Genomic DNA, 25,790 nt, shown 5'->3' on the forward strand with positions numbered 1-25,790 from the left:
ATTCGCTGATTTGCTGTAAATCTCAAGTCGCAATCTTCCGAATAGGAAGTTGGAGAAGGGCACCAAAAACTTTTGCACAAGGTGCTGATAGACCTGGGGCTGGTTCTCTGAGTATTTATTCTATATGTTTTGAACAGTGCTGGATTAAGGCCAAGTAATGCCCTAAACACAGCACGACGGTGCCCACTCGGCTCCTCCATTGCTTAACTTAAAAGACATTTAAGACTCAATAAGTGCAGAATATGAAATAAGAGTTTGAAAATTTATAACCCTTTTTCAGTTTTCTTCCAGGCAAGACTCCACAACTATATTAAATAAAAACTTTTGTTTTTTTTTTTATTTTTTATTAACAAAAACACTAAATAGCAGTAAAAAATATAAGCAAAGATTTACCTATAGGTTTATATTTGTTTTCTTCTAGATTTTTTAATTGCAAAGTCTTTGATCAAGTCCTCAAAACTAATTTGGCGTAACAAATCTTCTTCTATACTTAGCAGAGACAAGGCATCCAATTTGTCTCATCACATAGCTGTTCTCTTGGGATTTTTAATGTGCTTTAGTTGAGAAAATGAATGCTCAGCTGTGCGATTTGTAACCATTAATGTTAAAAAATATACAAGGCAATATCTACATTTGGAAACGCAATCAATTTTGTATTCTATAATTATTTTATTAAGTTTAGCACTGAACTTATGGCACACATATGTGTGAAACTGCTGAAGCTCAGCACAGAGATTATTTGCAAGTCTTCTGGTTAAGCATCAATTAGTTTTTGAGAGCAGTGAGAGTACCTTTCAGTTTCAGCAGATGTAGTGACATTATTTGGCATATCACTTAGAAAGGAAAACTTGTCTGCTATTTCTTTGTACGCTTCTCTTTTTCTCATCTCAGTTTCTAGTTTATCAATAATTGGGTAAAAGGTGGTGATATGAAATTTATCTCTGGCATTCAGATCTACTTCTGGTGCATCTCCATCATTGCATACCTTCTTTCTGATATGTTTGAGAGTTTGAATGGCCTTGTAATCAACATCTGGTAGTATTCATTTACAAGAACTTCAAGTCTTCCAAAGTCATCACTTAAAGAGCATAGTAGGTCAGCTAGTGACTCATACAGATCTGCACATGTTTTTAAATTCACATCTTCACTTTGCAGAACTTGACTTGCTCTATGAAACTTTGCAAAATCTCATCTCACATGATCAACATGAAAACAAATTCTACCTCTTGCATCTTATTTGCAATACTGTCTGCTTCTCTTCTAGTGTCTCCCTTTTGTCACTGGTCTTCAGCTAAACACTAAAGCTTCCAATATCTTAAAGAGACACTTCAAAGTTGCTGCTGTTGCCATTTCATATGCCTCCCATCTGGTATTAGAGAGGGATTTTAACACAGGTTCATTTTCAAGACAAGCTTTAAGAATTTTCCACCAGCTGGTTGAGGCTGAAAAAAAATGTATAGAGCAAATGCACTGTAGAGAAAAAATTAACTGCCACTTGACAGCAGTCATCAGCACTTCGGCTTACCAGATTTAGTGAATGGGATTCACAGGACACATATGGCAAAACTTATATTCTTCTAAAATCTTTTTCTGCATCCCCTTATAACGACTAGACGTGTTAGCAGCGTTGTCATAGGACTGACCCCTACATTTTGAAAAATTTAGTTTCCAAACTTCACGTAAGTACTGCAATACCTGCTTTGTCATTTCCTCACCAGTATGGTTGTTTGGTTACAAAAAGATTAAAAAGCGTTCAATAGGCTACCTATCTTTTAAGTACCAAAGTACAACACTTAACTTATCTATATGTGATAGATCTGGTGTTGGATCAACTGACATGGTAAAATAACCAGAAGAATTAACTTCGTCAACAATGAACGTTTGGACCTTCTGAGCCACTAGTACAATAAGCTCTTCACAGGTGGTTTTGGACAGCTAAGGATTTCCTTTTCCAGAATTTCCATATTTCAAAATGTGTCCTGCTAAAAATGGATCAAACTGGCTTATGAGCTCAAGCAGCTCTAAAAAATTACCATTCTGCAGCGAAACAAAATTTCTGTTCCTCAAAAAACTAGGCCATGTTCAACTAACGTACGAATAACAGTTATTACAAGCTCCAAGACATGTTCCCAGTAACTGCACTCTTGTTTAGTTTGTTTTTCCAACTCTTTTTGCAAGCCCAAACCTTGTCTGAGAGTTAAGTATGTTAGCATAGCATCTCGGTGAGTAGTACTTTTTTTTTGTGATGAGCAATTACACTAGTATTTTGCCAGTCACTGGACCTTCTCTTTCAACAAAACACAAGGAACATTTGGGAGCAAAAAGTTTATAAACAAAAGCAGTAAACTGACCCTGTTGATAATGAACAATAACCACTCTCTTTTATTGCTCACCATTGTCTTTTACCCCAAAGAAATGTTTTTGTGAACAGTATCTTGTTTGTTTGCCACTTTTGAAAGTTCAGCAAGATTTGTCATGTAGCCCATTGTGGTGTTGACAGTCACTGGGTCTGCAAGCAATCCAATAAGCCACATTATCAGCAGAAAAATCTTGCAACAACCCTAGATCTTTTGCTTTATTTACTTCATCTTTTCACCTTGGTCCAGTAGATTTTCATTTTTAGCAATCTTTTCAACTTCAGACAGTCTTGTAAAACAACTTGCCTCAACATTTACACTAGACATATCAAGAGAATTTATGGGCAAAGTGTGATCAGTAGTGAGACTCGTGCCAGTTGAACCAGCCTGTGACACCTCACGTTCTGACCTTGAAGTTAACTGAGCAGTACTGATAGGTGTGGAGCTTTGTTCGTCTTCAATCTTGTCATAATCAGATACAGTATGAGTAGCTTCTGATGGCAGGGATCTGTTTTGATTTGGAAGATCAGGTTGTGTAACTTTTGTGAAGAAATTAATCAGCTTTCTAGTCTTGGCCACCAAAGCCTTTTGTTAGCCAGTTTTCTCTTTTTTGCACCACTTAATTGAGTACGTTTCATCTTGGGTTTGAAAATTATAGAAGAATAAAAGTTTCAATTACACATGAAACTCGCAAAGCCTACTATTTTAAATTTGTAATAAATACTCTAAATTGAGAGTGAAATTTGTTTAACCTTCAGTATCACAACAAGAGCGATTGTTTTGGAAGAAAACTTTTTTTTTTTTTTTTAACAATGCACAGAAAAGTCTAACACGGCAGGTAAGAATGATTACAAAAAAAAAAAAAAAAAACCAACTGAAGTAGCGTGTGACAGTGAAAGAATTAAATTTGGCATGATAGCTAGGGAAAAAAAAACGGATGCCCCTTTCCCTTGGTGCCCTAAGCACATGCTTATTCGGCACTGGTTCTGAAGCTTGTTTCAAATAATATATTTCTTGACTGAATGTATAAGAGTATGAAAGAGGTAGTTTATGCATGAGTATGGCCCTTCCATCATTTCTACTACCCAGGTAGTATTGAATGCATTGTTTATTCATATCTCATATTGTGGTTTTGGTTGTTTGGGTTTTTTTTTTTTAGGAGCATTAGCAACTAAGGCCATATTGCTCCGGGAATATGTGGTGGTCATTCCCTGACCTTTCCGCATCCTCTGTATTTGGTGGTCACGGGCTCGAACCCCAGTCTAATCAAGAAGCGTGTGCTACACACTGCTGCTCCTACCTACCTGGCTAAGAAGGCACCTCTCATAATTGTGAACACTTTCACGAGTTACCTAGGCAACTCGTTGTGAAGGTGTTCACAATATGAGATATGAATAAATGATGCCTTCATACTACCTGGGTAGTAGAAATGATGGAAAGGCCATACCCATGCATAAACTACCTCTTTAATATATTTGTTAATATATAAATTAACAAATAATAAATTGAGGGGCCCATCAAGCTCTCAGCTGCCCACATCAACGCCAGAGCTTGCACTTGGTCATCAGGCAACACAGAAGCAGCCCCCTAGGCAGAATGCGCTGGTCCCACAGGAACTAGTAGTTGTTAGTGACTATTGTCAGGGAAACGGGGAACACGCTTTGTAAAAAGGATAGGTGGAATAGGACCAGGGTATGTCTGCCAGGGGCAAAGGTTGATGACGTTGTAGAGCGGATATCATCTTTTAAGGGCACAAAAGGTGATATAGTTGTACACGTTGGCACCAATGATATTAAGAGTAGGAGACCGGCGGAATTACTTAGCAAGTACAGATCACTGTTGAAAAAAAGCCGTGAATTAGGGATAAACTTGAAAGTGTCTGCAATTCTGCCCAGACACGATAGGAGGGAGTATATGATGAGAGCCTTGTCGATCAATTTGGCCCTGGAGGGATTGTGCAAGGCTCAAGGGGTAGAATTTTTTTCAGCCTGGACTGTACTTGTTAACAGGAGAGATTGCTTCTACAGGGATGGGATACACTTAAATAGAAAGGGTGCAAGAATTTTTGCTGATGCTGTCGAGGCAGTGTTAGGTCGGTCGGAAAACTGCTAGTTGGGGGGGATACATGGACTAATAGATTAACAGTAGCCACTGGCAGAGGTGGAAGTGATTCTTGCACTGCTTCTATTGAAATGAGCAGAAGTCTGAAAAACAAGATGCAGGATATTTCAGAGACTGCTGGTAGTCATTGCGGTACAAGTAAACACATGGGTTGTGTTAGGGTAGCTAAGAATAGAAACAGGTGCATGTATACCTGCGTGTACACCAATGCTAGGAGTTTGGTAAATAAATTTGATGAATTTGAGGTATTGCTCAAAACATCAAAGGCAGATATTGTTGGGATATCAGAGACGTGGTGTCACACAGATATAAGTAATGCGGAACTGGAATTTGGGGAATACAATGTGTATAGAAAGGATAGACAGGACAGGAGGGGAGGAGGGGTTATGCTATTAATTAAGAAACACAAAGTCCAAGGAAGTGAAGCCAGTTGACATCGCTAGATAGTGCAGTGTCGAGTCAGTTTGGTGTGACATAAGCATTGGGAGATCAAAATTGAGAGTAGGAGTGTGCTATAGGCCTAATGACTCTGATGAGTATAATAAGAAACGGTACAGGGAAATAGAGTGGGCCAGTAAATCAGAGGCTTATAATGGGGGATTTTAATTTCCCAGATATTGACTGGAATTTGTGGGTTGGTCACTCGCACACTAGCAAGGCTTTTGTGGATTTATTGGATGATTGTTTTCTACATCAGCATGTTCGTGAGGCAACAAGAGGGAGCAATACTCTTGATCTGATTATCAGTAGTGATTCTTCATGCATTAAGAACCTGCAGATAAATGAACCACTAGGTGGCAGTGATCACAGTGTGTTGAAGTGGGATTTACTCAAGGAGGTAACTACCATCAGAGGTAAAGGGAAGGGTTTTTGTTTTCGTAAAGGAGACTATGATGGTCTGAGACAGTATTTAAATTCTGTGCAGTGGGACCAACTGATGATGTTACCAACAGCAAACTCAAAATGGGAAGCATTCAAGGAACTAATCTTGGAGGCTACCAGGCTTTACATACCAACTAAGAAATATTGTTCAAGGTTTAGGCCTAAATGGTTGTCAGATGAACTATTGAGACATGTGGCAGAGAAGAAAAATGCATGGGATACATACAAATTAATGGGTGACATGGAAGCCTATGATAGATATAAGTTGGTCTGTAACCAAGTCACGAAGGAGATTAGGCAGGCAAAGGCAGACTACGAAAAATCATTGGCAAAGGATGCAAAGAAAAACAGAAAAGAGTTCTTTACATACTTGAACTTGAGAAGGAAAGGGATGAATCAGATTGGTCCACTGGATATTGATGGTTCAACAGTTGAGGATCCTGCTCAGGTGGCTAACAGTCTAAACGAGTATTTTGCATCTACATTCACGCATGAGGAGTTATTCAGGAAGGAGAATGATGTAGGTAAAGTAAACATTGGCAGTCAGCTGGATGATTTTGTAATAACTGAGAGGAAAGTGGAGGAGAGATTGTTGAGGATAAACATAAAAAAGGCACCTGGGGTGGATGGGATCTATCCAGTTATATTAAAGGAGGCAGCAAAGGAAGTATGCAAACCCCTAGCCATAATTATGAGAGCTTCTTTGGACTCAGGGGAGGTACCCATAGACTGGAGATGTGCAAATGTAACCCCAATTCACAAAGGAGGATCAAAGGCTGACAAGTAATTATAGACCTGTTAGTTTAACTTCTGTTCCAGGTAAATTAATGGAGGCACTGGTTAAAGAAGCACTGCAGGATCATCTAGACAAGAATTCAGTTATAGCTCAGACGCAGAATGGTTTTGTTAAGGGCAGGTCTTGACTGACCAATTTGATTGGATACTATGATGTAGTCACAAAAGAACTGGATGCAGGGAATAACTTTGATATTATATATTTGGATCTTAGAAAGGCTTTTGATACTGTTGCACATGGAAGACTGCTGCACAAATTGGAGCAGTGTGGCATTGGAGGCAAATTGCTGCTATGGATAAGGGGATGGTTGAGTGGCAGAAGACAGAGAGTGGTAATCAATGGACACTGCTCAACGTGGACTAATGTTATTAGTGGAGTTCCTCAAGGTTCAGTGTTGGGTCCGTTGTTGTTTTCGGTGTTTATGAATGATATTGATGATGGGATATCAAGTTTAATGTCCAAGTTTGCAGATGATACAAAGGTTGGCGGGGTCGTTAAGGACACTACTGACGCTATGCTGCTGCAACAGTATCTGGAAAGGTTGAACAGATGGGCTGAGAGGTGGCAAATGAAGTTTAACATTGACAAATGTAAAGTACTACATATGGGAAACAGTAACCCCAGAGCAACGTATCAACTCTGCGGTACTACACTGACAGTGGTGGAGAATGAAAAGGACCTGGGGGTAATTGTGCAGGCAGATATGAAGTTCTCTGAGCAGTGCAGACGAGCTGCAAGAGTAGCTCATGGTGTCTTGTCAATGATATACAGGAATTTTTCTAGCAGGGATAAGGAGGTGATTATTCCCTTGTATAAGGCAATGGTTAGGCCACATCTTGAGTACTGTATACAGGTCTGGAGGCCTCATTTCAAGAAGGATGTAGAGCTGCTGGAATGGGTACAGAGAAGGGCAACAAGATTAGTAAATGGAACAAAGGGTTGCTCTTACGAAGAAAGGCTTAAGTTTTGCAAATTACAGAGTCTGGAGACTAGGCACCGGCGAGGTGATCTGATAGAGGTGTATAAGGCTTTGAATGGTTTGAGCATGCTCAATGCCAATGGGATTCTTCATCTTGCTCAGAATAATCACCTCAGAGGGCATAAATTCAAATTGAGGAAGGACGGATGTCGGATAGATGTGCGGAAATTTGCCTTTGGCCAGTGGGTGGTTGGTTGGTGGAACCGACTTCCATCACTTGTTGTTGAAGTTGATAGCCTAAACAAATTTAAAGCTCAACTGGACAGGTATTTCGAATGAACGGAGGGGTGAAATGGGAGTGGGTTTTTTTTTTTTTTTTTTTTTGGCTGATGCTGAATAAGCTTGCTTTCTTGCATCATATGCCTCTACTAATGCTAATGCTAAATTGGCTTGAAACTTTCCAGTAATGTGTTTTCACCTAATAGTTGATTCAGTTTTAATAGAAAACAGAACAAAAACAGTTTTGAAAATCAGAGGAGAATAAAATTTTTAGTCTTAGCTAAAAAGTTTAGTCTTAGCCAGAAATTAAACATAAAAAAAAAAAAAAAAAAAAAAAATCTGGAATTCAGATGCACAAAAGTTGATGAAATTGAATCAAGTGATAGTAAAAAAAAAAAAAAGTAAAGTGCAGCCATTATCAACCCACTGCAGGATGGAAGCCTGCAACAATAATTCATGCTGAGGGAAATGGACCATAATCTGCCACGCTGGTCCAGTGCGGGTTGGCAGATCGACCGTATTCAGCAGTCAGGGGCTTGAACCCCGGTCTACTCAAAGAGTGTGTGCTACTGCACTCCCGCTCCTGACCACTCAGCTACGGAGGCCTTCAAGTAATAGAGTATGATATTACTGCATAAAAATAAAAAGCAAATGAGTTGTTTTAATGATTTTTTAAATTCTTATTTGATTTTTGACAATAATTTCACTCTAATATTGGGTGATTAACCCTTAAGTATGAGATACAAAAATACAAAATAAATAAAAACTAAATGAACAAATACAAGGATTAAGTTTTTTTTTAATATGTTGAAAAAAAAAGCTAAGTAAGCATTATATAACATAAAACACTAAATAAAGAACCAACTAACAATAATTACAAATGCTAATTCATTGATATGAATTACAGAGGTATTTTGTCATTCTTCTTTTTTTACTTGGACAACTTGAACAGATTTTGCATTTTTCCAGAAAGTCTTCATCAACCGGATCTAAAACAGCTATCTTCAATACCCAGAATTAGACGTGCAAAAATTTTATTTCTCTAGGCATGTGGATTTGCTTCCCTTCTTCTCATATATGGTTCAACCATTTGCCTTGCAAGTTGTTTCAAGCAACAACTAAAATTCTGGATCAGGATTTTCACTTTCACTCTCATCTTCTGATAATTCAGAAGCTGTATTGTGCTCACTTTCAATTGCAAAATCATTATCAACATCCCTTTCTGTTTCACTTGCATCACTATCACACTCTTCATACTATTTCTTCAAAATCATCATCAAAAGGACAAACAGTCCTTTGAATAATCTTTGAAGAGGGTGCTTTACTACTCATTCTACTAAACAATACATGTATGTACGTGCGACTACAGTTACACTTACACTGATGTCTCGTCTCTCAGATGACACTCACTTTTCAATTTCGGATAATTTCGGTAATATTTGGATTATTTTGTTAATGCGTAGGAAACATGTTTGTTGTCTTCCCATTTGAGAGTACGCTAAGATGGAATCTCAAGTTTTATCAATTAAAAGCGATATAGTAGTAGTCTGTCAAACAACACATCAGTACTTAAGGGGTAAGTGAAAATAAGAACAATTTATATTCAAAAGCATTTATGTAAAAAACTCAAGCAAAGTCTTTGTAGAAAACTCACTGCCATAAGCCCACACACATTCGGCAAACTTGCTGCTGATAGGGTTAAAAGAATTTCAAAATATTTATCCATAAAAAATAAGAGAGCCCTGCTTGGTTCACTTTCAAAAAACATGTCAATTCTAAATAACAAATTTCACTTTTGCCTACAATTTTTTAAACCATTTTTGAAACAATCTCAAAAAATCAAATTCTTCAACCATTATTCCTCAACTCACTCACCCTAACTGTTAGTCACCCTGATGCAATTATTTTCATTTTAAAGGTGATATAGAGGAGAACAGGCATTCTGTGTGTTATCAGACACTCAATCTAAAACACTGATGGATCCAATATCTTTCTATTTCAGAAGATTTAGAAGTTCGGTTGGCCTGCCTCCCAAAAATCCACTCATGTACACCTTCTCGATGGTAAGCCCTTTTACGCCACTTAAGTGGCAATGAACATGAAGAGTGGTTCTCTTCAAGATGCCTGGTCAGCATGAAGAGGAAAAGCCAAACCCTCCAGCACATGACAGCACAACGAAACAAATGGCCCTCAGTCCCCAGCGGCTTTCACTTCCCCTCTTACGGCAACGAGAAGATCCGAGTGGAAGCAGAGAGTGCTAAGAATCTCTGGATATGACCAGGCTACCATGCATGGAAACAGAACTTGGCCTGTTACAATGCAAAATTGCTCAACGGTGAAGACAGGATATTAGAGCTGGAAAAGAAATTAGAAAGTGGGAATTGGAATATCATCGGTTTGGCTGAAACAAGAAGAAGAAATGAATCACTTATAAGTTTATCAAGTGGAAATCGGCTGTACACCAATGGAAACAGTGAAAGGAGCAAAGGTGGAGTTGGCTTTCTGGTTCATAACAATATAAAAAACAACATTTTGGAATTCAAAAGTACATCACCAAGAGTGTCAAGACTTCTACTCAGGATTTCAAAGAGGCATAAGCTAAAGGTTATAATAATTTATGCACCAACATCAAGCCATGATGATGAAGAAATGTACACCGAAATTGAGTCTTCTAGATGAGCAGAAAACCCACTACACTATTATTATGGGGGCCTTCAATGCTAAGGTTGGAAAGATACAAAACAGTCCAGAAAGGGGGAACTATAGGAAATTTTGGAATTGTTGAAAGAAATGAAAGAGATGAAAGACTTGTGGAATTTGCAGAATCGACGATTGTCAGTAATGAACACTTTTTTCAAGAAAAGGGTGAACAGAAAGTGGACATGGAAGAGCCCAAATGGATTAACAACTAATGAAATCTACTTCATCCTAACTAACAGAAGATATATCGTGAATGATGTTACCTTCCTGAACAAGGTAAATGTTGGAAGTGATCACAGAATGGTAAGATGCACACTTGATATAGAAGAAAAGAAAGGAAAAAACTGACTTGAGTAAATAATACGAAGGTCTTTGAGATAACAGAAGAGGAGAAAAAGCAGCATGTACTGGAACTTAAGAACAAGTTTGAGCTTCTGCAGACTGCTCAGGACCAAGATATCGACAAGAAATATTACAACTTTCTGAAAGTGATAAAGCCCAAGAAACCTATAGGGAAAAAGAAATCCAAAGAAGAAAAAATTAGTCAAGAAACACTTGTTATGATGAACCAAAGGCGACAAATGAAGAGCAAGATAAACACTGACAAGGAGAAAATTGAGTATACTGAGTTATGCAAAGCCATTAGAAAGAGACGCAGAGAGGACATAAGATTTAATGCAAGAAAAGTAGAACAAGCATTAAAGGAAAACAAAATACTTAAATCAGCAGCCACGAGCAGTAATACAGAAAGAAAAATGATAATGAAACTGAAGAATAGTATGATGGTATACTTACAAATAGCAAAAGACTACTACAGAGTGCAGAATTATACAAGGAGTGAAGGAATTATGCCAGCAGTGGGGAACATGGATCGCAAATTAGTAACACATAAGACATATCCGATATCCTTCCTGATGAGGTAAAACATGCGTTGAAGAAAATGAAGGATCAGAAAGCCCCTGGGGAAGATGAAGTTACTGTAGAGTTGTTAAAATTGGGAGGAAGAGACATGACACAAAAACTGGCAAGGCTCTTCACAAAATGCATTAGAAAAGATGATGCCTAAGGAGTGGAATAATGCAATCATAGTTTTGCTGCATAAGAAAGGAGATAAATCAGAAATTGGAAATTATAGACCAATTAGCTTGTTATCCCACATCTACAAGTTGTTCACAAGGGTCATTATTAACATATTAAAAAGAATACTTGATGAGAATCAACCGAAAGAGCAAGCTAGCTTTAGGACAGGATTCTCAACTATGGATCACCTTCATGTAATATCACAGCTAATGGAGAAAGCAAATGAATATAAACCACCACTATGCCTGCATTTGTGGATTATGATAAGGCAATTTTTCAGGCACTGGAAAGACAAGGCATAGATATCCCATATATTATGATTTTGAAGAAAATATATGAGAACGCTACCTCCTTTATAAGACTAGACAAAGACAGTAGTAAATTTAAAATTGAGAAAGGAGTTCAACAAGGAGACACAATATCTCAGAAGTTGTTTACTACTGCCCTTGAGGAAGCTTTCAGAAGGTTAGACTAGTCGCAGAAAGGAGTCAATGTGAATGGAGAGAACCTAAACCAATTACGATTTGCAGAAGACATTGTGATCATAAGCCATGATCCCAAAGAATTAGAGGAAAATCTTAATCAGTTATGCAGAGTTAGTAAGGATTTCGGACTAAAGATGAATATGGCTAAAACAAAAGTAATGATGAACAAGTATGCCCCAGAAAGGGGATATAATGATTAAAGGAGCAGTAATTGAAAAGGTGGAGTCATATACTTATCTGAGACAAGTCATTAGCTGTAATAATGATAAATGGCTGGAAGTCAAGAGAAGAATAAATTTTGGATAGATAGCATTCAGGAAGTATAGTCACATACTGAGGAGCAATATCCCAATTTGTCTGAAATGTAAAATAATAAACCAATGTATACTCACCACCATGACTTATGGAAGTAAAACTTGGGCACTCACTAAAAGAATGGAAGAGAAGCTGAGAACTACATAGCAAAGAAAGGAATGAATTATATTGGGAATCAGACTGTTAGATAAGAAGAGAAACACATGGATTAGGCAGCAAATCCAAGTAAAGGACATTCTTATCAAAACTAAAGAACTAAAATGGTCTTGGACAGGACACATAGCTTGAAGACATGATGACAGATGGACTAAGAAAATAACAGAATGGTACCCAAGAAGAAAACCTGGAAGACAGGAACAAAGATTGGCAGATGAAATTCATTAGTTTGTGGGTAGTAAGTGGATGGCCATTGCACAAAACAGAAGGACTGGAAAGTTGCTTGAGAGGCCTTCATCCTGTAGTGTATTGAAAATGCACGATGATGATCTTTAAAATGACTAATCTGATATTCCTTGTAAAGATTGCCTAACCTAGAATCTTATATTTTTAACACACTCTCACTCAAAATCTCTTTGTAACATTTAGTCAAATTCATTTGCACCCTTTATTGTTATTTTGTCTCTATAAATTGGTATTAGTAAAGACAAATTGATGCTAGGAAACCAGGCTTATTCAGCATCAATCTAAAAAGAAAAATTCAAGGATGGAAGACAGCATAACATAATGGAGTATTTTTGGAATAATGTAAAGTTCTCTTAGAAGAGTTCCAGTATGCAGCTAGTGGTAAGAATAATCATTTAATTCTTGGTAAATTGGTTAATCATATCAAAGGTTTGTCTTGAAAATATTAGAATGGAAAACGATGTTTTCAGTTAAAAAATAAGATGATTATTATCTAGAGCTTTGAGTCTCAAACTTTAGTAACCTATGAAATAAAACAATGATCTAGAAACATGGGCTCACATCTGATGAGTATGGACTTGGCAAACCCAGGATCCTGAGCTGGATATCATCATTCTTCTCTTTCTTGGTGATTCTCTTCTGACTCTCTCTCGGTAATGTGGGAATTTTTTTTTGGCTGATGCACCACAAGCCTCAAGCTTCCTTGCACCATATGGCTAATAATAATAATAAATGCAAACTGGTTTTATTCTGATATCTTTCCAATCCTTCTTTAAATATGTTCTCGAAGACTGGACGACAAAAAGTTGTACCAAAAGAGAAACATCCCCAATTCTTAATTTACTCAAACCTGGTTAAATTGAAATTCATGCTTTGACACACTTGAAAGTATTGCAGTAACTATAGCAAGTTTCTGCTTGTAAGGAACTACTGTTACCTATATGTAAGAACAGAAATAAAACAAATTAAAATAATTAAATTAATGAATGAAGATTAAGATGAAACACACAAATAGAGAAATTAAAAAGAAACTGAAAAAATTCAAAATGACAAATGCTGAAGGAATTGAAGTGCATTGACAAAAATGAAAAAAAAAAAAAAATAATAAAAAATAAAAAACACTGGATAAAAATTGACACACCATGGGAAGCAACCAACACAGAATTCTACAAAATGATGCTATTGCAGCCTGTAACAAAGCAGGAAGATTATGCAAGCATCCTCCAGGTAAACACAGACACCTTATACAAGAAAAATAATGAAAATAAAAAGATAACAGAACCAGAAGTATTTAAATTTGAGAAGAAACACTGCATTGGTTAGTATTCAATTCACTATTTTAATCTTGAACAATTACAATATTTAAAAAAATTTAACACTTAAATGTTAACTCTTAAAATAAGTAGAGTAAAATACTGTATATTACAGCCTTTGTATCAGTTTTGTCTTCTTGGATAAAGGTGTTCAATTTCAGTTTAATCATCCTGTGATAATACTATATATGTTTCTGTATGATTTAATTGAAACATTTACTCAACCCTTTCAAAGCCAAGCTTTAAATACCTCAATAAAATCACCATGCTGATATCCAGTCTTCAGACTTCACAACCCATAAAACTAAAAGCTCTTGCCCTCACTCTCTCTTGGAACATCTTTAAGAACTGATCTTGCTTCTGTTCACTATACCTTTTCCATCAGATCCACATCCTTCTTGAAATGGAGACTTCAAAACTTCATGCCTCTCAATTTGAGTCTACTTTTAAGGTCAATGTGCATTTACCATCAGAAAGGATGAGAGAATGTTGATTTCAGTGCAATGTGACCATGGCTAAAAGTTGAAAAAGATGCCGATGGGCTTGTCTGGCAAAGTTAGGGCAGAAAATGTGGGATAGTAGCATTTTTTGTTATCAGCAAGGACTGATAACAAAAAGGTTTCTTCCATATGTTGACAGGGCTGGCAGAGCTATGCCTACTTGGTTGAATCCAAATCTGAAACCCACATTCTTTATTACTGGACTGGACATAGCTCATTTTGTGCTAAATTAAATGCTTTAGAGCACACAATGTGCATTTGTGGGACATAATAGTACTGAGAACATCTTGTTCAATTGCCATGAGTACTAAAACCCGAGAGAACAATTAGTGGGTTACATGCCCAATCTTCAGTCAATGATGCCAGGATGTGAGGCATGTCTTCTTGCAACAAAGAAAACTTTTAGTTTCAATCCCTTACTTTGAAGGTTTTTCAAAGAAGACATACTTCTGCAATTGGAGCAGACACAAGGTGATTAGGCTAGAGAGGAACGACTCCTATAGGTCCAATTATGTTAAGAACAACACTGGAGGTCAATGGCGGAATATGTATAAGTTTGCCTCTAGCCACCAGAACAGAAGTTTTAACTGATTAGGGTAAGCACACAGGATGTGCAGTACTGTTCTGATTAATGGCAAGTTGCTTACCCTTAAATAACATTGCGCCTGACATCTGGAAGAAGGAGGAAAGTTATTATCATCTAAGCATCTCCTTGTGGTGTTGAGTGTTGTTATCATCAGGCCTGGGCAGCTCCCTGTGCTGTTCATCTCAGTATCTCCTCACAGTGCTGTGTGCAGTTCAGTTCTGAACTGCCATAATGATGTCATTATAGCAGTTCTTATCATTATGAATGTCATTATGGCAGTTCTTATCTTTGTGGGAATGAGCCAAATGGCCTTTCGACATTGTTGCATACTTTTGAATGGGTGTAGCGTGTTTTCTGTATGACAGTGTAAATTGTATCTGTAATATACAGTGGGATGCCAGAATTTGGCTGGGAATGCCTGGCATAATAAATAAGCCACAGCATGGACTTATTATTAAAGGGTGATCTTGTGTAATCAATCTGATTGGATACTACGATACACTAACAAAGAAACTGGAGACAAAAATTAATTTTGACATCATATCCTTAGATTTCAGAAAAGCTTTTGATACTGTTCCACATGAAAGACTGCTAAACAAACTGGAGCAGTCAGGCATTAACGGAAAGTTACTGCTATGAATAAAGGGATGATTGAGTGGTAAAAGACAGAGGTTATCAATTGGTGCTGCTCTTCTTGGGCTAATATTATTAGTGATGTGCCCCAGGATTCAGTGCTAGACTTTGTTGTTTTCAACTGATGAAGCCACATCAGGCTTAAAGCTAAGTTGGCAAATGATACAAAGGATGAGAGGGTACTTAATGACAGTAATTAGGGTATGCTACAGCAACAAGATCTGTAAATAGGAAGGTGGTCTAAAAATTGGCAAGTTTAACATTGACAAATGCAAAGTATTGCATGTGGGTAGCAGCAATCGAAGAATAATATACCATGTAGTACGACACTCGGGGTAGCACAGAATAAAAAGTACCTGAGGGTAATTGTGCAGTCAGATATGAAGTTCTCTGAACAGTGCAGACAGCCAACCAGAAGGTCTCATGGATTTGTGTTCAATGATATACACTAGTTTTGCCAGTTTGCCAGCAGGGATAAGGAGATGATTATTCCATTGTATAAGGCAATGGCTATACCACATCTTGAATACTGCATGCAGTTCTGGAAGTCTTGTTTTAGATTGGCAGGAGCAAAAGAGTGCTTTACGAGGAAAGGAAAGACTTCAGTTCTGCAAACTGAAGTTCCTGGAGACTTGACATGGAAGGAGATGAGGCACATTGAAGTGTTTAAGGCTTTGAATGGATTGAGTAAGCTCAATGTTGATGGAATCTGTCCTAATGCTCAGACTACATACGGGAGGGGAGGCATAAATTCAAATTTAGGAAGGATGGTTGCAGGTCAGATGTGTGGAAATTTGCCAAAGGATGACAATGTTGGAACAAATTTCCATTTGGTGTTGTAGAGGTGAGTAGTTTGAATAAATTCAAGGAAGAATGAGATAAACAGATTAAATGAGAGGATGGCCAGGTGAAATGGGAAGTTTTGGGTTGTTTTTTTTTTGGCTGTGCTGTATATGCTTACTTTCTTGTATCATTTTCCACTACTACTACTACTACTACTATTAATAATAATAAGCCAGAAATGTCAGAAATTATTTAAATAATTTTATTGTACAGGAGTTTGATTTAATTAATGTAATACTTACAATAAAATTCACTTGAAACGATAGTTTAATTAGGGTCATTCACATTTTATTAATCCATAAATTTTTTTTTCGAAGGTGAGCATATTTGATAGAATTTAAATGCAATTTTTTTTGTTTCAGACTGAATTTTTATGGTCTTGAGATTGACCCTAAAAAATCTGAAACAGATTCATAGTATAAGGTTTGGATTTCAATAGTGGCAGCTTAGCAGTGGTGGAGGAATGAAAAAGGAAGAAATGCAACTTTTGGCTCACACAATCTGCCATCAAAAACTACTGACTGACAACTGGTTCTGTAGAGGATGTTGAGAATTACAGTAGACTAACTTCAAAGAGTACACAAGAAAATGTGAATTGTGTGTGGCAGATATGCATGATGAATTCACAGTAGCTGACTGGGCTAGCCAGGTGGGTAAAGTACCCGCCTGGCAACCCAAAGGTTGCAGGTTCGAATCCTGCCTCGGGCTTGGATCACAGTAAATTGCAAAAACTTTGGGAGGTGCATTATGGCCATAGAAGCCGATGCACCAACAACTAACAAAAAAAAAAACAAAAAAAACTTCACAGTATCTCAGAGAGAGAGAGAGAGAGAGAGAGAGAGAGAGAGAGAGAGAGAGAGAGAGAGAGAGAGAGAAATTATGGGATGTTTGGTGTATTGAAAAAAGTACTTTCAGTGGAAACAATAGAAACTTCAATTATGTGCAGGATTGGATTAAGGAATAATTCTATATTTCAAGCATGCTCATCACCTGATATCTGAAAATAAAAAGCTAGAAAACATCTCTTAAGATGCTTATTTTTGATTAAAATTACTTTTAACAAAAATTCTACCTTTGGTTGCTCTCATTTAAGCATTTATTAGGGAGCTAATGTAGAACACCAATTACATAAACCTGAAAGATTTTTTTTTATGCTAATATACTGATTTCAAAAGGGGCATTTTTTGTGTGTTACATAAAATTATCCATAAATTAGGAGGGAAACATTTCCTTATTCTGTAAATTTTATTCAAATAACAAATGTGTGATTTTTTTTTTATTATAAAAAATGGACAAAATTCAATTTGAAAAAAGAAATTAGAAGAAAACATTAATACAGAAGTGAATATTTATGCAGATTCACACGATTTCTAAGAATAAATTCTATGTCCTTTGTTCTCAAGTAGGTGTTTCATGATCTTTTCTTTTTGTACTAGGCCAGAAGAGACTTCTGGCCTAATGCAAAATATGCTACCATGTTGATGTTCCACTTCTCCTAGCACCTTCTTCCTATCTACTTTATATCTTGGTGTAATTACTCACCCTATAACTCATCAACAGAACCGAGAATTTCTGGGGAAAAAAAAAAAAAAAAAAAAAGAGTGGAAATGAACCAAATTCATATTACCTCATAATTTTTTAAACTTATTGAACATATTTTCAACAATACTTTTTTTTTTTTTTTTTTACTAAGAAGTTGTGAACAATACGATCCTTGTCAAAAGTTTTAGAAATTCTTAACTGAACTAATTTTATATGAAATGGAGGTAACAGAAGTTTCAATGAGTCAACCACAGTTTCATATTCAATATTTTCTGAACCCAGTAAAAGGTTGTCTTTGCACAGGCACTGCTTCCTCATCTAATACAAACTCTGTGCTTTTCAGTCACACTGACATATGGAACATGTAATTTTATGTAACGTGACTGCTGATTCAACATATATAGAACCTTTGAATATCCATAAAGCAGCCAATATCCATATGAGGTTTGGGTTTTGTTTTTTTTTTTCTGTTTGTTTTTTTTTTTTCTGTTTGTTTTTTTTTTTTTTTTTATGTTCCTTTAAGTGACCTGAATTTTTGATTGGAAGAGAAGCATAAATGTTACCCTCAACAAAGGAGAATGCTTTTCAAGTAACTTTGGACTATTCGATTCTGTATTTCATTCACACGATTGGGTGGTGTGGGGGGGGGGGAAGCTAGCTCCCAAAGCAATCATCAATCTTTAGAAAACCTAAATCTCTCAGAAAATCATTTAACTCATTCTATGTGAACTGTTGCAGTTTCATTAATATCTGATGATTAGTATTAGTAATGGCCGCATGGTGCAAGAAAGACTATGGCTTATGCTGCACCAGCCAAAAAAAAAAAAAAAAAAAAACACTGAATAAAACAATGATAAAAAAAAAAAAAAAACACTAATAATTAATAAAAGAAAAGGAAATTAAACCTATCATCCTATGCGTTTCCCTCGCCCGAAGGTGTTATCCAGATGACCTTTGAATTTCCCCAAACTGTCAGCCTCTACCACCCATGTAGGCAACTTATTCCAGTAATTTATAACTCGCTGGCTAAAATAAAACTTCCTACAGTCCAACCTAAACATCTTCCCCCATAACTTGAATTTATGTCCCCTAGTTCTAGCATCATTTATAATCTTGAAAATTTCATTCTCATTCATTTTACTGATGCTTCTCAGAGCCTTAAACACCTCAATAAAATCTCCTCTAAGGTGTCTAGTTTCCAAACTCTGCAACCCACATATTTGAAGTCTTTCTTCATAAGGACGACCTTCTGCCGATCTCACCAGGTGAGTTACCCGTCTTTGCACCCTTTCAAGAAGCTCGATGTCTTTCTTTAGGTGCGGTCTCCATACTTGAACACAGTATTCCAAGTGTGGTCTAACAAAAGCCTTATACAATGGGATTATCAAGTCTCTATCTCTACTTGCAAAATTGCAAAAGTTTGATAGATCATCGATAGGACACCATGGGCCTTCCTTGCAACCTGTTTACAATGTTAAGAGAATTTCATGTCTAAACCGTATCGCAACACCCAAGTCCCTTTCCTCCAGTACTGGTTTTAGTTGAACTTCAAGTGAATAAGTTATTTTGGGATTACTGTTTCCTAGTGTAATACCTTACACTTTGTTGGATTAAAGCATAGCTGCCATTTTTCTGACCATTGCTGAAGAAGCTCAGCTTAACATTGATCATTAACTACTCTACCAATTTTAACATCATCTGCAAATTTAAACATCATGCCCTCTATCCCTTCATCAAGGTCGTTTATGAAAATTAAAAACAACAGTGGTCCTAATACTGATCCTTGGGGAACCCCACTTCTTACATCAACCCAATCTGAGGAATAGCCATTTATCACAACCCTCTGCCTCTTGCCCTGAAACCATCCTGCTATCCATCTAAGGATCTTCCCAGTGATTCCAACCTGTTCCAGCTTATAAAGAAACCCTCATGTAGGACTGAGTCAAAAGATTTGCTGAAATCTAAATAAACAATGTCAAAATTATTCCCTAAATCCAGCTCATGAGTGACCCTTTCAAAATAGCAAACCAGATTTGCTAAACATGATTTTCCCTTTACAAAACCATGCTGAGTATCCTTGAGAATTTCAATTCTATCCAAATGATCCTGAATTCCACCCTTGATCACTGCCTCCATGATTTTCCCTACCACTGAAATCAGACTGACAGGTTGATAATTTCCCACTTCACTCTTAGAACCACCCTTATGTATGGGACATACATTGGCACTTTTCCAATTCAATGGAATCTGCCCCAGAGTCTAGTGATGCTTGCATAATTAGCCTCAATTGTTCAATGTACTTACTTGCAGCCTCCATTAAGATTATAGGGTATATTCCATCAACTCCAGAAGCCTTACTGGCCTGTAGGTTCGAAAGTTTTTTCATTAAATAATCTTGAAAAATTTCAATATCATTAATTACATATTTTTCAACTTCGCTCCCACAATCCCATTGCCACAATAGGATTGAGAATTTCTGGTGAAGAAAGCATAGGCAGATCAGGTCCACATGCAATAGTAGTAGTAGTAGTAGTAGTAGTAGTGGCACTTGATGCAAGAAAGCAAGTGTAGGAGCTTATGCAGCATCAGCCAAAAAAAAAAAAAAAAAATCACACCATTCCCTCCAAATGCCTGTCCAGTTCCTCCTTAAATTTATTTAATCTATCAACTTCCACAACGACAGATGGAAGTTTGTTCCAGCAATTAACCACCCGCTGGCTAAAGGCAAATTTCCGCACATCTATTCTACATCTATCCTTTCTTAATTTGAACTTATGTCCCCGTAGGTTCGTATTCTGAACAAGTGGGAGGATCCCATCAGAATTCAGCGTGCTCAACCCATTCAAGGCCTTATAGACTTATAGAAGATGATAGATTCAGGATGATGTCAATTTTGTGCAAGAAAATTCATTGTGTTACAGTTTGAGGCATTACAGGGCATTTGACAATTTGGTGCATTACAGGGCATTTGACAGTTTGGTGCATGACAGTCTGATAAATGACATTTTGCTGTATATGACAATTTAGTGAAAGACATTAAATGACAATTTAGTGAAAAGCACTAAATTGTCATATACAGTATCATACACGGTGGCTACAAAAATTTGGTGCATCACATACAGACCAGAAAGTAAGAAAATCAATAAAGTGAAAAGTTTGGGAAACCAAGAAAAATTCTGGTCACTTACACAGGAGGAATGCAGAAATTTAGGAAATAAAAAAAAAAAGGAAAATAATATATATTTTTTAATCAATTTATTTTATGTAAATGTATTCAACTCAGTCCTACTCATAAGCAGGTTGGAAAGTGGGTGCACACCTATTATCTTCAGCATGACTGTTCATCCATATCAAAAAGTGCCACAATATGGAAGAACAGTCATGCTGAAGATAATAAAGCACATACTCAATTCCATGCTACTATTCCAGGATCATGCAATAGTATCCAGATGCTGATGTGCATGGTTGGTTTTGGGACCCCAAGAAATCTAATGGTCCAATTTTAGAAAGCTTTGTGGAGCCCTCCCAAATTTCATGAAATCCACCTGTTGGAAGTAGTGTTATTATACATGGACAGATAGAGAAAGAATTAATTTTATATAAATCCATCTACTAGTAGCTGAATTATTATATGCAGATGGACAAACAAATAGATGGGCATGGTGAAGACAATAGGAGCTTTCCAAACTCAAATATGCTAAAGAGCCAGAAAACAAAAGTGGATAGTGTGCTCTATCAGAAATATAAACCAAATGATATCATTAAATTAACCATTAACACGGCACTGTACATTAAAAGATTGCATTTTGAGACTTGTTTTCTCATACACTGAATTCTTGCATATAATTCACTGAAATATAGCACTCACCAAATTGTTACACAATGGAATGTACAAAGCCACCTCATACACTGAATTGTTGCATGCAGCAAATTGTTAAAACGTCTTGCACTGAATTAACATTGTAGATTCAAATATGCAAAAATAGCAATCAACTCAGTGTCTTATCAGGTCAACCAGCAAAAGTCAGATTTTATCTTACTTTTATTTCATTTTCTGAACTGTTCAACAGAAGTGTGGCCAACATCGTGCGTAACCAATACTTCATTTTAGTCAAAAATTTATCTTGAAATATGTAAAACAGAACTTTCTAAAAATTTTGTTCCTTTTGCTTATTCATCACGAAGCTACCACCACAAAGACAGAAAAATGGGACAGGTTTGCTTGTCACTGTATGGAACGTAATTAGACAGGCTCGAAAGCCATTGCAGGCCAGCTTAAAAAGTAAAACATCAGCATACATAAAACATGGACAACAGAAAAATACAATTATCATACATGTTTGTAAATTACTTACCATTCAGATTTTTTGATGATGAAAAAAGTTCATAATCACCTCCAAATCTGCAAAATTATAATTAGAGTAATCAACGTCATTGTATGCAGAATATTATGCCTTTATCAATACATAACTTTTTTTAAAAATTGTTAAAGTCTGTGTGATATAACAACATATCAGTAAAGACTACAGTTTTTTTTTTTTAATACAACTTATTTTAATAAGAAAAGCAATAAAATTTGATTAACTGAATTTTCATTAGGATGCATATAAATTATCTGGTGATACAGAAGACTATGGTAGATATAAATTAGTCAGTAATCAAGTCACAAAGGAGGTTAGGCAAGCAAAGACAGATTATGAGAAGTCTCTAGCAAAGAATGCAAAGCAAATGAGCAAAGACTTCTATGCTTATATTAACAGTAGAAGGAAGGGGTTGAATCATATTGGGCCACTTTGTCACTATGGGTTAAGTGTTGATGACCATGCTCAGGTTGCAGACAAATTGAATAGGTATTTTGCATCTACGTTTGTATATGAGTAATTCTTTAGGAAAGGGGACGCCAGAAGTTAAAACTCTAACAAGGAGCTAAATGACTTTGCGATAACCAGAAGGAAAGTGAAACAGAAATCAGCATTAGTTGAGGCATATGATGCAAGAAAGCAAGCAAATGTTGCTTGCTTCCAGTCACTCCAAATGTTTGTCTAGTTCAGCTTTAAATTTATTTAAGCTATCAACTTCCACAACAATAGATGGAAGTCTGGTACAGCAATAAACTACCCGCTGGCTAAAAGCAAACTTCTGCACATTTTAAAACTGTCTTTCCCCAATTTGAATCTATGCCCCCTCAGGTTCTTAATCTGAGCAAGCAGAAGTATCCCATCAGCATTAAGCCTGCTCAAACCATTTAAGGCCTTATACACCCTCAATCAGATCACCTCGCAGGTGCCTAGTCTCCAGATGCTGCAACTTGCAGAACTTAAGCCTTTCTTTGTAAGTGCACCCCTTTGTTCCTCTCAATCTTGTTGCCCTTCTCTGTACTCTTTCTAGTAACTCTACATCCTTCCTAAAATGAGGCCTCCAGACCTGTATGCAGTACTCAAGGTGTGGCCTGACCATTGCCTTATACAAAGGGATAATCACCTCCTTATCCCTGCTGGAAAAATTCCTGTATATCATTGACAAGACGCCATGAGCTACTCTTGCAGAGCATCCACACTGCACAGAAAACTTCATATCTGCCTGCACAATTATCCCCAAGTCCTTTTCGTTCTCTACCACTGTCAGTGTAGTACCACAGAGTTGATACGTTACTCTGGGATTACAGCTTCCCATATATAGTACTTTGCATTTGCCAATGTTAAACTTCAGTTGCCACTTCTGAGCCCACTTACCTAACTTTTCTTGATCCTGTTGCAGCAGCATACTGTATTTAGTGTCATTAACAACCTTGCCACCCTTTGTATCATCTGCAAATTTGCACATCAAGCCTGATACACTTTCATCGATATCATTGATAAATACACAAAACAATGGGCCCAGCTGTTGAAATTGGTAAAAATGGCCATAAAAAGGCATCTGGGGAGGATGGAATCTATCCAATTATATTAAGGAAGGGAGAAAAGGGGGTAAGCAAACTCCTTAGCAATAATCATGAGAGCATCCTTGGATTCAGGGGAGGTCTCTATGGACTGGAGATGTGTCCAAAAGTATTACCAATTCATAAAGGGGGATCAAAAAAAGTGATGTGATTAATTACAGACCTATTAGCTTAATGTCTGTTACAGGAAAATGATGGAATTGCAGGTTAAAGAAGTAATGCAGGACCATCTGGACAGGCATGCAATTATACTGCAATCACAGCATGGATTTGTCAATGGTTGGTCTTTTCTAACCAATCTGATAGGTTACTATCAGATTGGAGCAATGTGGCATTAAAGGCAAATTATGGTTATGGATAGTTAAGTGGAAGAAGACAGAGTAGTTATCAATGGGCATTGCTTTTTGTGGACTAATGTTATTAATGGAGTTTATTAGGGTTCAATGCTGGGCCCATTGTTGTTTTCAATATTTATCAATTATACTGATGAAGATACATCGGGCTTAATGTCTAAGTTTGTAGATGATACAAAGGTTGGCAGGGTGGTTAACAAGTCATCAGGACAAGCTACTGCAACAAGGTCTAGGAAAATTTGGTCAATGGGCTGTGAAATGGCAGTTTAAGTTGAAACATTGATAAATGCAAGGTACTGCATATGGTAGCAGTAGCCCCAGAGTAACTGTGTGGTACTACACCCAGGGTAGTGAAGAATGAAAACGACTGGGGTTATTGTGCAGTCAGACATGAAATTCTCTGAGCAGTGCAGACATGCTGCCAGGAGAGCTCATGGGGTTTTGTCAATGATATACAGAAATTTACTAGCAGGGATGAGGAAGTGATTATCCCTTTGTATAAGGCCATGGTTAGAGCGCATCTTGAGTATTGTATATAGGTCTGGAAGCATCACTTTAGGAAAAATGTAGATCTGTTGGAATGGATGCAAAGAAGAGCAACCAGCCTGGTGAAGGGAACAAAAGTGCTCTTACTTAGAAAGGCTTCAGTTCTGCAAACTGCAGCATCTCTGACAGAGAGTAGAGAGCCGCAAAGGAGAGTCGATCAAAAGATCAGTCTGCCACCTGATCCCAAGACTATGTACATACGGGGAGATCTTATTGAAGTGCTTAAAGCCTTGAATGGATTGAATAAGCTGAATGTTAATGGCATTCTTCCACTTGCTGAGACTATACACGAGGGAGCATAAATTAAAGTTGAGGAAGGATGGTTGTAGGATAGATGTACGGAAGTTTGCCTTTGGCCAGCGGGTGGTTGATTGTTGGAACAGGCTTCCATCTGTTGTTGTGGAAGTGGATGGGTATTGAATAAATTCATGGAAGAACTATACATATTATTGGAAGGTATGGATGGGAGAACTGCGTACGGTTTTTTTTCGCTGACGCTATATAAGCTTGCTTTCTTGCATCATTTGCCATTACTACTACTATATACATAAGTTCCACCTTTGCAGTGAAAGGAATCAGAGTTGGGCAACTAAGATGAAATGAAAAAAACAAATTTTTTGTTCTATTGCTTATTTCATTGGACTTCAGTTGTTGTTTTAAGAAGATTTTCTGTGTAGATTGGGTAATCTTTTTGGCTAGAGGCATCTTTTTCAATTTTTGCTAAATATTTAATAAATCGGAGCCTTTAACATATAAATTATGTTGCATCTTAATATGCAATCATTGTTAATATCTAAGATTATTATTAATATTAAGTTTTTCACTTACTCTTGATATTTTAAGGAGTCCTTATGTGCTGTAATGTAATAACTAGATGTAATAACTGTAATAACTAGAAAAATCTAGTTTTTCACTTACTTGAAACAGTTTTCTTCATAAATTGACTTCCATATTCGATGAGCAGAAGGTCCTTTATATCCAGTATACCTCTCTGGATTCAGCAACAGATCTACATACTGGAGTTCAGATGATGATTCATCTAAATAAATACTCTAATTTATAATCTATAGCATTATCAGTTTATAATATTTAAAATTTAGTTATTCATTTGTTATTCAAATTGTTTAGTAAATGATTAGTAAAAATTGTCTAATAACAGACTGTAGAAATTGTCTGAAATTTTTTCCTTTATCATAAATT

At 36.8% G+C, this 25,790-nt stretch overlaps 1 protein-coding gene across 1 annotated transcript in view; it reads right to left on the bottom strand.

Moving 5' to 3' along the window:
• Nucleotides 1-25,790, bottom strand: part of LOC150084815 (ERO1-like protein beta) — a 217,396-nt gene that overhangs the window by 79,511 nt on the left and 112,095 nt on the right. Inside the window, exons 7-8 of the mRNA XM_090375563.1 lie at nucleotides 25,509-25,629; nucleotides 22,109-22,155 (exon numbers count right to left, since the gene is read on the bottom strand). Coding sequence (XP_090231689.1) covers nucleotides 22,109-22,155; nucleotides 25,509-25,629 — 168 coding nt within the window. The remainder of the gene's footprint in view (nucleotides 1-22,108; nucleotides 22,156-25,508; nucleotides 25,630-25,790) is intronic.

This window comes from Mastigoproctus giganteus, chromosome 6, assembly GCF_048544385.1.
Source record: "Mastigoproctus giganteus isolate SK-2022 chromosome 6, ASM4854438v1, whole genome shotgun sequence".
Taxonomy (NCBI): domain Eukaryota; kingdom Metazoa; phylum Arthropoda; class Arachnida; order Uropygi; family Thelyphonidae; genus Mastigoproctus; species Mastigoproctus giganteus.